Source organism: Labrus bergylta, chromosome 11 (assembly GCF_963930695.1).
Source record: "Labrus bergylta chromosome 11, fLabBer1.1, whole genome shotgun sequence".
Taxonomy (NCBI): domain Eukaryota; kingdom Metazoa; phylum Chordata; class Actinopteri; order Labriformes; family Labridae; genus Labrus; species Labrus bergylta.
The window spans coordinates 19,274,153-19,287,787 of record NC_089205.1 but is presented as its reverse complement, the minus strand read 5'-3'; the positions used below and the strand labels follow the sequence as shown (position 1 = coordinate 19,287,787).

Sequence of the window (13,635 nt, the reverse complement as noted above, 5' to 3'; positions counted from 1 at the left end):
TTCAAATATCAAGATAAAAAAAAAATAAGAGTCTGAGGTATTTTTCCACTTTCTCAAATGTCTTTTTAGTGACTCTGAGCTGTGAAGAACGTAAGCTGTCAACAAATGTCCCCTCTTACAGAAACACAGATGAACCCCCAACTACCCCAGGCAACAGAGTTTGGGGGATTTTTGTTTCTGTCAGTATAGAATTATAGTCTAAGGTCACTCACATAGCACTTCAAGGTTTCTTTGAGCCAGGAGGTCCTTCGCAGCTGGGTGGTCAATGATGCAGTCCACTGGTACTCCATCATCCTCTTTGGTGACAGAAAATCTCACCCGGCTGGTGACAGTAAACATCCTGTCATACGTCTCCTCTACTGTTGTCTCACCTGGAAAAAACATCAAAACCATGATGGCTAAACTGCACAAAACTATCCTGCAGCAGCAGCAGCAACCTGCAGTCATCATAACAAGCAAATACTCATATCTATTTAAAGCACATTACCTGTCAAAGTGGAGGGCTTTCAAATGGCATTTACATTTAATTTATGATTTGGCGATGTGGTGCCCGAATGAGACCTTAGAGGATTGAGACGATGCCCGGGGCCTTCGATTATGACGAGAGGAGAGGGAAGGAGCGGCGAGGTCATAGAAGCCCGATAATGAATGCTGCTGCAGCTCGAGGGCTGAGCATTGTTGGGGCTAACCCTGCAGTAATCTGCTGCCCACTAGGCCCCGGGCTGTCAGAGGGGCATTCATTTAGAGAGCATTACAATGCCACAGGGGCATCGCATTAGCTGCAGTGCTGAGTGTGATGGTTTACTCGCACTTAATGAAGTGAGGAAATAATTACAGCCCTGCTCTGACCTGCAGCACACTTCCATTTCAGCCTCGTCACAAGGGAGCTCGGCCGGACTCAGGCAGGGCAAAACACTGTTGTTCCACACTTGATGATCACCAATACACACATATGTGGCCTCTTGATGGATATTAACCCCGCGTAACACACACCCTTCCACCCAAGACCTGCCGACATAAAATTTTAAAGTAGAAGGGTGGGTAAGTGGTCACATAAAAACCTGACCACTCTGCCAACTGCGGTGAGAGAACAGGCTGTTTGAAAAGCACACTGACAGTTAGTTCTTGTTCTTTCAGCAGCATTATGACAATGATAATGACACTAGAAAGCAAATGGCTCTCATTTGTCTGAGTTTTAACAGATTAAATTGGATGGTAAACAGCAATGGCTAGCATACGTTTGATTTAATCACATTTATGTACATCGAAACCCACAATTAATTAGGCAATGTGCTTACATAATAGTATATCATAAATACTGCAGGTATAGAATATGTATAATGTATTACATTTTATGTCCTTCTGTAAGTCTGTTATTAAAGTCTAAATCTATGTGATTTGATTTTAGCTCTGCAAGCATTAACATAAAAATGAGTTCATCCCAACCATCTTTAGTTAAAGTGGAGTACTGTGATCAGAAGTAACGCTCACAGAACAATGCCATCCTGCCCCCCCACCCCCCACCCCCCCCCCACCCCCTCCCCAAATAGCTACCAAAGTTTCCCAATAAAGGCTCCATTGTCACTCTGCAATCACAAAGGCTGAAATGCTGCACTGGGTTGCATTTGTAAGGTCAATGAGGGCGTCTCTGAGCACACCTGTTAGGAGAGTTGGGTGAAGTGGGGGATTAATTGGGGGGGGGGGGGAGTGATGATGAGTCATTATCCTCTCAGCCAGTCACAATAATTGGCTCTTACCAGTCACAGCGCTGCATTATTGTAACGGCTCAGGAAAGAGGACATAAAGCAGATGTGGTAGGCTTGGACTACACGGTGATATCATTAACACAATATTTATCTGGGTGGTTTCCGATACCCTGATGTATTTATTATAAGACAGGTAATGCATATAGAATCAAATACACTACTGATCAAATATAGTTGTTATAACACATACTTAATGTTCTCATTTCATTAAAGCTGTTTTGTCTTTAATAATTGGTATTAAGAGAATATAATTTTTCAATGATTAGCTAACTGTTGACCCAGCTAGCCGCCATATAAGTCTTCTGTATCATATACTTTGGAGTAACACAGGCAGCTCCTGTGATGAGTTTTAAGCAAGCATCAGACTGTAATTAATACTTTATCTTTTTATATATATTTTTTTCTTTTTTTTACAGTTTATTTTCTACCTTTTTGGCCTTTACTGGACAGGCAAAGCTTAAAAATTATAAATATGTGGAAGTGGAGAGTAGGGGAGGATATAAACCACTTGGAAGCGGCTGAGTTAAACCAGCGATCAGCATGTCTCTGTACATGAGGTGCTTGCTCCACCAACTGTGCAAAACCAGTGCCCCAAGATTGACTGTTTTTTACATCAGAATGTTTGATGCTTGTAAATGCTTCCACAGAGTTGGTGTCATACGAGAGGATTTTTTTTTTTTTTTGTCTTTAATTTTCAATTTCCAGCACAAATATTCACAGTGAGTTATACATTTGACTGTTAAAAGGAGGAAGGATGATATGTTGATGGCAGAAAACATTAAGAACGCAGGGCCAAGACAAGATCAGCAAAGGGACAAGACGTTGTCCAAAGGGGGTGCCAAAATCAAGAAGAACCAAAAGTACCAAAGGAGCTTTAAACCCGTAAATATAATCTGTATTTAAAGCCATAATAGAAGTGTTTGTAGCCTTCTACAATTCTGTGCACATACAGTGTGAGAGTAGAAGTGGTGGCTTTATCTATGACTTTAGAAATTTAATTTATTGGTGGAGTCACTGAAAACATTTTTTAGGCCTACAATCACATTTGTTCAATGAAAGTAAAAACCAAAGAAAAAGATCTTCAGCTATTACATAGGTCTGGTTAGGTTTCCTGTGGTATGTCCTGCCTGCACTATCCTTGAAGTCAACTCATGTTTGCTACCATCACTGCTGATTTTAAGGCAAAAATAGAGCTGCTTTTTCACAATGTCAAAAATAGCATCCTGCCTCATCTGCTGGAAAGTCCCATGCTGACGTACCTCACATTTGCCCTCTGCATCATCTAAAATACCAACGGGACAGGCAAAGCACATTTCAAGGTCAGAAAAACAGCACTGCTTGCACTTGTCAATTATTCTGTCAATTTATTTTGACTTCTAGTATCATTCTTTTTCTTTTGGCAGGAATCTTTTTCCAAATTAATTCTGATATAAAAAAAGTTTTTTCAAACTTCTGACAGTTCGGAGTCATGTTTGAAGATCAGACTCATACACACAAGGTTATTATCCTTGTACGGGCCAACCAACACTTGTCAATTATCAGTGTCATCCAAACCCAGATGAGGAAAACAACTGTGGATCAGGTCGCGGAAGGACTCAAATTTGAATGCAGAGGATATTTGAGTGTTGCAGCAGAGACGTCAAATCAAACGCTCTTGTGAGCTTCAACCACTGATCAATCCCAGCGCAATCAAGCGTAGCCTCTTCTCAGGGTGACATTTTCTTTCAGTCAGTTTCTAACCCGAGTCCTCTGCCTGCCAACACGCTGAAAAGCAGCCACTCATCAGGCTGTTTGAAACATTGCCTTGACGGATGTGAAGGACTGGTATTTCCGTAAGTAAAGCAGCCTACAATTAATATAATATAGAAGCTAAATTGCACCACGCCATACATTGGTTTGGGATACCAGTTGTGCCAATAAACACTTAAATTCAGATCTAAATATCTGAAGTTTGAGTGTGATATCAAAGCACTCTTTTCAGAGGGTTTATGCACTGTAATTAATAATTGTATCAATAGCTGATACATCTTTTAAATCCTCTAACCCTGTACAGAGCAGTTGCAGAAAATAAAAAGGAGGAAAACTTTTTTATGTTGTGGAAAATCTTTATAAATTAAAGAGCAACTCCTTTCATTTATTTCAGGCAAAATACGTTTCTTATATCTTATTTTCAAGGCTTAGTTAATGATTCACGTTGAAGAAAACCATCAATTAAAAGCCTTCATAAATAGTTTCTTATTAGAAAAGTTAGTCGAATATTTCTTTAAAAAAGCCATTAAACACTTCAACTGAAACAACCCTTCAAGTGACTTGAGGTCATGTTTTTCTTGTCATTCATTTTTTTGTTTTAAAGTATTTTGTAATTTCCTGTTTTATTTTGTAATTACCCTTGTCTGTCTTTCAGATCCTGCTCCCTGTGTTTTCCCGCCTTGTGCTCCCTCGCCCTGATTGTGCTGATCTGTGTGTCGTTAGTTACTCATGAGTCTTCTCGCGTTTTTCGACCATTGCCTGCCTTCGATCCTTCAATCATTCTCTACATTCACTTACTTATTTTTACTGCAGCAGATCTCATTGAATAGCACTTGCTAAGATGTCAAAATCCTTTTTTCTCTGAGGAGATGGGCTTTGGTCAAACGCTCAAGTAAAGGGAGTAAGTGAGTACTGAGTTTAGATGCAGTATTTCAATCTCAAATAAGAATCCTTAAATAGAGGACTTTAACTACTGCCCTCAAGTGCTAACAATATTCACACATGTAAAAATTAAATCAAGCTTATGAAGCTTTGAGTTAATCTGCTAAGTGATTCCTGTTGGACTTTTTTGACTGAATATTGATTGCTTTGACAATCCACAATCTTTCAAAGCTGATTTTTTTAACAAATGTGTGTGAAAAGCATATCAAAATCAAGATGTTTCCTCCAAATACAAACTTAATGACAATAGATGAAAAAAAGGAAACACACACAAGTTCTGCAGATTTTTCACAGATTCCGATAAATCCTCTGCATGCACTCGTACCCGATCATGCACTAATTTCAAAACACATAATATAAAACTACCCAACTGATTGAACAGGCATTCCCCCTGCTCGAGCAGCAGTGGGAGTTACACTACGGGGCTCCACTACATTTAAATAATAACTGTCACTAATGCTAACAAGCAGTTTGCCACCTTGTGTGTTGTGTCTCTCTCAGCCCATCAGTCCCCTCTCAACCTGCCAGCATGATAAATGGCTGCAAAACCAATTTGGCCAATTTGAAAGTGTGCTTAAATGAGCCGGTGGATCCCATTCTCGACACTACGGCTATCTCATAAGAAAATCCCAGATTAAACATGCGATGTGTGCCATTTCATCTCAAAACTTGCAGCAGCTAATGAATTGTTTAGCACGTCCATAATGAGTAGTGATTTGTGTTTTCCTGGGGTACAGAAAGGCATGACTTTCTGGCTCTCTTTATGTATCCGCTGCCACTATGGATTAGTCTTGCTCAGCATGTCAGTGGCATTTCGCTGATCTAACCATCCTGTTGTCTCTGCCTCACCCTGCACAACACTCTGCAACTCATAAACAGAAATTGACTTCGACTCCTGTAGGGAACACTGGAGGCACAGATGGCATTTAGCTTCAGATTCACTCTTGTCTAAATATTTCATCTCTCAACAAGCCAAATGAATCCTCTCCATTCTAATACATATATAATTTGACAACAAGCCCAGAGTTATCCACCCTGTGTAAATCCAAAATGAATGCCCCCCCCCCTTTTTTTTTGCTGTTCAGTAATGAATAATTGATAACCCCTAATCATAACTGAGAGGTAATAAGGATTTTTCACCACCACAGATTATATACCATTCTTTGCAATACCATACAGCCATCCAAGAGGCCCCAAAGAGTGAGGTGAAATGTGCAGATGTGAGCTCTAAAACTTTTTCAGTGTACATTGATTATTTAAAATACATTTTTAAATATTCTTTATAGAAATGTAAGGTTGTCTAGTCAACATCCTACCAGCTGTATGTTTACAGTAAATGTTTAAGCAATTTTAAATCCAAGCAAGCATCTTTGGAGTGAACATTCCTGGATAAAAGTCCCTTAAAGGCAAATGTTCAGTATAATTTATCTGAAATATAACAGCTATGAATTACAGCTCTATCAGATATTAATGCATGGTTGGATTATGTAGTAAAAGTGTACAGCACATTCCTCCCACTGTTCTCAAGGAATAATCTTCTTTTTTTTTTTTTTGCAGAACTTCCTATACATGTCAGCGTCATACCGTAATGCATTAATGTTTTAAAATGTTTTTCTCACAGAGGAAGCACCCTCAGAGAGCAGGACCTGCAGAGAAGTGGACAGGCCTGGAGCATGTGAAGCAAACTGTGGGAGGCTGTTATTCCACTGACCTGTCATTTCTTCCTCCCCTTTCATCCATCTGATGGAGGCAGCTGGCTTGCTGCCGATAGCTGTGCAGGTGAGCTCCGTCTCGTTCCCCTCACTGACCACGTCCTCGCGGGTTTCGATGATTGGACTGCCTGGTGGGACTGACACACGGCGACAGGAACGGTCAGAGAGACAGCATGCATGACAACGTTCATAGACTCAAACAACTTTTGGCAACACTTAATGATAGATGCACACAACACGTGTTCAAGGTTTGCTTCCCATCCTGATTTTCATCCTGTAGAATTATCCAAACCCCTTGTTCTTTAAAAATCATCAGTTACTTATTTATATGCCACCAAAAGGCCTTTCAGAAACTTTATTCAGAACATGCATTTATTCAGCTTCTCTGTTGTATAAAAAAAAAAAAAGCACAACCATACCTACCCTGGAGGGATTATTGTGATAAATGATCATTGCAAAGAAGTATCATGACATGACTAACACTGAGGAGACACAAGCTCAGGTATCTTGTTAGTAGCTAATCTAGCGTTGACAATAATGGTCATTTATTTATGTGTGATCTTTTGTTTGCTTGCGAACATCATTTTTTTCTGAATCGCTACTTTGCATTTGCTTAATGACATAGAGTGATAGACTTGATATAATTAGCACACTACACATATATTATTATAAGAATTATTTTAGGAGTAAGCAATGGCTAGTGCCTTAGCATGCATTCCTCCCGACAGCCAGCAGAGAGCGATTGTGCAGTTGGCATAAATAATATGTTTATCTCTTTTAAATAATTCCTGTTATGATCAAGTGAAGAAAATAAAGATAAAAGTAACCATGGCTCACAAAACAACATACATTTGTTAACGGTATAAGTTTAATCAAAACAACTGCTCTACATTTAAAGAGATTGATCAATGAAACTAGAGTCGGGTTTATTTGGCAGCATAAATGAATGTGGGATGTGTGTTCAGTCCTTCTGGCAATTTTGTCAGGCTGTATTTATGTACAGTGGTGCTTCGAGCTATATGCTCATATCAAACTGTTAAGGGGTAGCATGCTACTCATAATATAACAGCCGTCACACACAGCACTCAGCACTCAGCACAGAGAATGACCGTTGATGCCCCCCTCAACCTTTTTCCACTTTCTTTCCATCAGGCTGCAGGTACAGTACACTTAGATGGACAAATGCCTCTTTTAGCCAAAGTAATGTCACTTCCACTAATTCTGAGATCTATCAATCCATTCATCCATTCAGTTATCTATCTTGGGGTTCATCCTATGTTCCCTCTGCCCTCATTTCTATACAATTTTCTCCACATCAAAATTAGCTCATCCTGATGTTCCTTCATGGATTTTCCCCCAGTAGGCCCTATGTTCCCTCGTCCCTAAGTTCCCTCAGGCCTACATTCCCCCAGCATTAGGGCTGAACATAGGGTTGAGGGAACATAGAGATGCTCCCTATCTGGCATGCTCTCTAGCTACAACATAATACTTTTGACAGATTTCGAGTTTGTCTAGTGGACAAAAACTATCAGACTTAGAAAAACTAACAGATTATCTCTGGAATAAGTACCTGGGAAATAACATCTGTTGTAATGAACAATGTAGATTAGTTTTATGACAATTTGATGAGTCATAAAGGGACTCTACATTTAATTACTAACTTGAGAAGTGGTTGGATGTGGACTTAGGTTAATCTTTAGGCATGTTAACCATGCTCATTATATTAGCATTTCAAAATGCAAAGAAAAAAAAAACTAAGCATAAATAAAGTGAATGTAGCCCTGTCCTCTAGGCATTAGGTGGCAGTCGGGAAGGGGGGACAGAACAGTCCAACAAAACAAGGGTTTCATTCCCTAGTGAGACAAATAGTCAAAGCTGACTTTACTTTAAGAAGTTGACTGTTAGGCGTTATGCTTTTTACACTCGTAACATTACATACTTGTATTAATTATGTCTTATGTGGTGGGTTACATACTCAATATACATTGTGAAATTCAAACCATAAGTTTCATATTTGTAGTTAGTTTCTTGATCACAAGCCCTGCCTTTGTCAAACTGGCTCAAGGGTGGTGCAATTTGCTTGAAGAAGTCCATGAGGAGTGAGGTGGGCACGTCTTACTTTGTTCCCTTTTTCCACATTCAGGTATTTATTTATTTCCCAAGCATTATTAGATTGTTGTTTTTATTTTATTTTAGTTTGGGCAGGAGATCACCTTTGGTTGTCTCTCAGGTTACTTTGTTTCTTAGGTAGTTTTAGGGGGAGGTGTTGAAAGCGACAGGCCATTGCATGCTTTGCTCGACATCTTCCCATCTTTTGTTCTTTTTGGCCGGGGTCTCCTGTCCCTTTTTTTTTGTGCTTTGATTTATTCTTTATCTTTTGAGCATTTTAGGGGGCATTTATAGAAATAACGACCTGGGTAACCTTTCAATCTGTAAAGCGTCGCCATGTTTTGAGCCTTGGTTTGAGCCTTGGTTTGAGCCTTGGTTTGAGCCTTGGTTTGCTTAGTTTATTAAGGAGGCCGTAACAGTGATAATGGCAGCTCCCACTATAACAAACCAGCAAAACCCACACTTAAAGTTTGCTCAGACATGGCCTATGACAAGTGAACAGTTTGTATCTGATGGGGCAGAGAGTAAAAATTCATTTATAGCCTACAGGCAATGAGTGTGCCGATATTGCTGAGGGCAACGCACGTTGGAGCTGTTTATATGAGACACCATCCTTACCAGCGTCATCCTTAGGCAAACATTATTGTGAACTAACTTTCAAACAGCTCCATTCAATAGCTGCCATTTGACTTAAACCATAAAACAGTGCTCACCATTTATTTCTGTTCAATTCCCAGCAATCCATCAAATAGTTGCTCAAATACTTCAGTGTGAAGTGGAGCGACAGACCATAAATTGCATACACTCACAGTCACTTTGTCATTTCTTCATTCCTGAGCAAAAATAATTCATGAAAGGTCCGTCAGTTCATGTTTTAAATCATCATGATTTATGCATCCAACACTCTGTTGAAAGATATGTTTGAAATTCTAAGCCAAAGCTTTATAGATATATGTGATTAAATCCTATGGCTGCATGTGAATACACAATAAAAGCATAAGGCGAAGCTATCCCTCGTCTCTTGTATTAGTCATGACGGCAAACTTGTTGACTTCATTTTTTCTCTCAAAGAGATAAAGTCGGCAGGGTGTTTATTTCAAGGACTCTTCAATGCAACCCTTGGTTCAGAAATACACTGCAGCTAGGTTTCAATTGTACAACTAGAGTAATTACTTTAAGTGCTTTTAATTCCTTTCAATCCCTCAGGATGTCTGCATGTATAATAAAGCTTAACTAGAGTCATTTCACTCCAAAGCATCAAAGTGTGGCACAGCTGACTCTCAATAGGGAATCGTTCGGAGCAGCCAAGTCAACATTCACCGGGATTCACAGAGTCAACACAGCTGCCAAAACTGACATGGTCTGAGCCATCCGTTTCAGCATCTGCTCCTTTTTTCGTTATGCTGTTGAGCTCCGCGAGAAGCTAATTGGCTGACATTTGTGTTTCAGTTTCTAAAGATAACAGGATCAAAAATTGGTATTATTTCATATTTTACTTAGACCTCTCTTAACAAAGAGGAATAGAACAAAAGTGTGTGGGGAAGGGTGTGATATGAGCGCGCAGTTCGCACTTGCACCATCACACGAGCACCCTCACACCTACCCAGGACAGTGATGTCTGCGTAGGCTTCCTGAGGAGGATCTGTGTAGAGCTGGCACACATAGCGTCCCTCGTCGGAGAGTGACACATTGGACAGAGACACCCGCAGTTCGTTGTCAGAGAAATTCACCAGCTGGAACCGGCTGTCCTTCAGAGCTGTGGGGATACATGCGAGACAGAGACAGTGAGGGTTACAGAGTACAGGAACACAAACGTGAGACATGATGGAGTGAGAGGGATAGCGGCGGGGAAAAATGGGACCAGGAGAGAGGAGCGAGAATGAGAGAGAAGACAAAGGAGACGCGAGGAGAAAATGAGATAGGGGGGGGAGAGAGAGAGAGAGAGAGAGAGGGAGGGAGGGAGGGAGCGCTGGCCTTTTGTGTGCTTTCTCCTTAATTGAGTAAAAGAAAAGTGAGTTTCAAAATGATTCATACAAGTTGATTTATAAAGTAGCTTTACAGTCCACGGAGCACTCGCAAAGACAGGGAAAGTGTGAAGAGTGCTCATGAGGACTCCTAACAAGCTAGGAACTCTTAAAGGGGGGCTGCTGCTGGTCATGGATGGATGCTTCAAACTCACATATTCCAAGAAAAAAGGGGAGAGGCATTCAAACATACATAATGAATTAAATCAGAGTGCGGTACGAGGTAAGTGAGGAGCCTGGATGCATGAAACTGTAAATCAAAAGAAGCCAAGAATCTAGTATATGCCAGTATAGATTGGCTGGATTTTCTTTTAATGACGTCAAAGTAGGTTAGCCGTCTCCCCTCAGAGTTTTAACTCTGTTTTTCATGTGGGTCAGCCCTCTTCCCTGAGCCCTCTTTTACATAAACAGCTTTGCTTGATTTGATTGGGTGCTCTTTTGATGTTTTGACCTGCCTTCTTTATCGAGTCCTCTCCAAAATCTTTCTAGCTAACGAACTCTATTCAGGCCGCTGCTTAAAGCACAGGGAGTATGTAATTCCCTCCAGGCTTTACACTTAGCATCATGATCATTACCCAGGTCTCAGGGCAGTGTCAACATGAAATCCTCACCGCCTGTACCGTATATCATTTGAGAGCTCTTCAGAAGTCTCTCCTCAAAGGGAAACAATGACACTGATGCACTTTGCGAGTCAAAGCACCTGCTCAGGAGGGCAAACCCTTCACTTTTGAGACACTTAATGTATTTTATTCCAGGGGGTTTCATAACTAGCTGACTGCTTACATAAGAGCACAGAGGGCACACAGTTTTCATGAGCCAGTTTCTCCTGCACATTTCACTTAAATTTGTCTATATGCTAAAGTGGCAGCAAATGATTGTTTTCATAGTGATGAATTTGTTGATTGTTTTCATGGTTAATCTTCCTGTCAACACAATATCAGCAAAAAGTGGGAAAAGCTTCTTCTCAAGACCCCAGCTGACATATACAGCGTGTTAGGTTTGTCAGATAGTTTAACTTGATTTTAATTAACATCTTTTTAGTGGCTAGATTCAATACTCTAATGTAAAAGTGCCTTCTCAATTAACCTCAACTCTGTATGGCTTTAAGGATTTACAGCTAACTCTTGATTCTTCAGCCTGCGATATGTCAGCCCACTCACACATCCCTCAAAGAGGTTTCATCGTTTTACCTCGTAGAGCTGCTCTAAAATCCTTCCATACTGTGCTGTGATTGGTTACTACTCATCACTTCCAAGTTTGCTCTGTGCTTTCGGATAGGGAGAACTTTCACCCAGGGGTACAGAGGACCACTGTTGGTGTCAAGTGTCAAAATTCAAGTTGTCTAAATGTGTAGAAAAAACCCGGACCTATTTTTTTAAACCTAACCAGGAAGTGTTTTAACCTAAGTCTAACCTCACTGTGATCATTTCACAGAGTTAATCACTTGGTTGCCTTGATAAAAGTGTCAATTTTTTTTTAACTTTATGCAACAATATAACCTGGTTAGATTTAGGTAAAAATAATGTGTTAAAATATTAAGTATGTGTTTAGATTTATTTCCACAATGAACAGTTGTCACCTAGGTAACACTTTTCGGCTTCTCTTTGCCAATCAAAGCAGGAAGGCCATTTTTTAAGGTTTCTTTTTGGGGCTTTGAGAGATAGGACAGCGGGTAGAGTCAGAAATCAAGGAGAAGGAGAGACAGTGAGGAATGACATGCAAGAAAGGAGACACAGGTCGGATTCTAACTCGACCGCCTACTTGGAGGACTGTAGCCTCTATATATGGGGTCCGCACACTAATCACTAGGCTATCGGCGCCCTGTGGAACGCCACTTTTTAACATAATTTAAAAGTAAAGCCTTTGACAGATTTGAACCGAAAAGTGAAACATTTGTCACACAATGTTCGACCACTCTTGAGAAAAAATGAAGTGAATAATAAACAATGATGTGATTTTGCATCTGCATATATAGAGGTCCACCTCTGCTGATAAAAGCTCATTTTTCCCATTTCAGATGGCAACTCTGCCAAATGACATGTCAGTTTGCATATATCTGACACAATAAATGCTCATCCCCAGCAACACTGGCTCTGCCTCTGCACCTATGACATAATTCATCTTTATTTTCTGCAATAGAAAATTTGTTTATTCTGTACTGTAAAAGCTGTTGTTTTGTGCTTTGCGTCTGCATCTCATTCAAAGTCCGGCTCTGCTTGTAGCTGCTGTTCTTGCTGCTCCTCGTGAGTCTGCATGTCGCTGCTGTTTACTCTGTTGTATACAAAGATCTGCCACTGTGTCGAGCGGCCCTGTTGACAGGTAACAATGCCACTGGCTGAGGGGGGTCCCCACAGAACCAGCAGTCCTCTAGGAACAGAGCCGAGAATAGCGCTGCCAGGGGATTTTTACTAAACCCCATTAGGAGGAACATAAACTAGCATCGGTGGCCCAATAACACTTTTAGTTGCCGGTCACAGTTCAGATTTATATTGGGATCTAATTACAGATAAATGAAAAAACTTTTGTGATTAGCAATGCCAATGAAACTGCATTGACTAAAACGGAGAAAATGGCACGTTTACATGAAACCATTGTTTCCAGAATTTTAAAGCTTATTATTTATAAACCTTCTATCTATTCCTTGTTGTTAGAATAAGTATTTAAGTAAGTTGTACAGCACAACATGACCTGTACTTTATATGAATATGTTCCTCTCTGCCACTGTCTCCTGCAGCTTTGAGTGTTTGGTACAAATATGACGAAGATGTGTATCAAAACTCCCTTGATGCTCTTCGCAAGTGTGAGAAAATGGAACACACATCTCACTACCTCAACTTGTGAAATAACAGCTGGGATGCAATATAGACAGAAATGATGGGTGTTTGTGGTTCACCTTGAATCCTGGCTCTGATCCCAGATACAAACAAGTAAAAAAGCAGAGACAAAAACTCCAAGTGGAAGTCCATATGCTCATGCATAATCATAATGTTCAATATCCTAATCTAAGAGATTATCGTAAAATCGAACAGTGACAAGGACACAGAAGTATTCCCATTATGGTAGCTCTGTGAATTATCTCATATTAATCTTGCCGCATTCTGAGCTTAATGACTTTTGTTAATGAGCCAAAAAGTCAAGGGCAGATGGAATCATGTTTTCACTGGAATTCTAACCTAAAGCTGGAGGTGATACTGTATTGATGTCTGATACCCTCACTGTCATAGCCAAACCTGAGAGAATCCATTAGTCCAGGGGGCCTTGAATGTGAACAGCGTCAACAAGACACAACACTAAATTGTTTAGCTTAGATTTTCACAATATGGCGAAGGTATA

At 40.2% G+C, this 13,635-nt stretch overlaps 1 protein-coding gene across 3 annotated transcripts in view; it reads right to left on the bottom strand.

Moving 5' to 3' along the window:
- The window catches only part of cadm1b (cell adhesion molecule 1b), a 155,502-nt gene that overhangs the window by 27,304 nt on the left and 114,563 nt on the right, over positions 1 to 13,635 (bottom strand). For all 3 annotated transcript variants that reach the window (XM_065960284.1, XM_065960285.1, XM_020654944.2), the window contains 3 exons: positions 9,882 to 10,034; positions 6,169 to 6,306; positions 213 to 371 (listed from right to left, as the gene is read on the bottom strand). In XM_065960284.1, the coding sequence (XP_065816356.1) occupies positions 213 to 371; positions 6,169 to 6,306; positions 9,882 to 10,034 (450 nt within the window). The remainder of the gene's footprint in view (positions 1 to 212; positions 372 to 6,168; positions 6,307 to 9,881; positions 10,035 to 13,635) is intronic.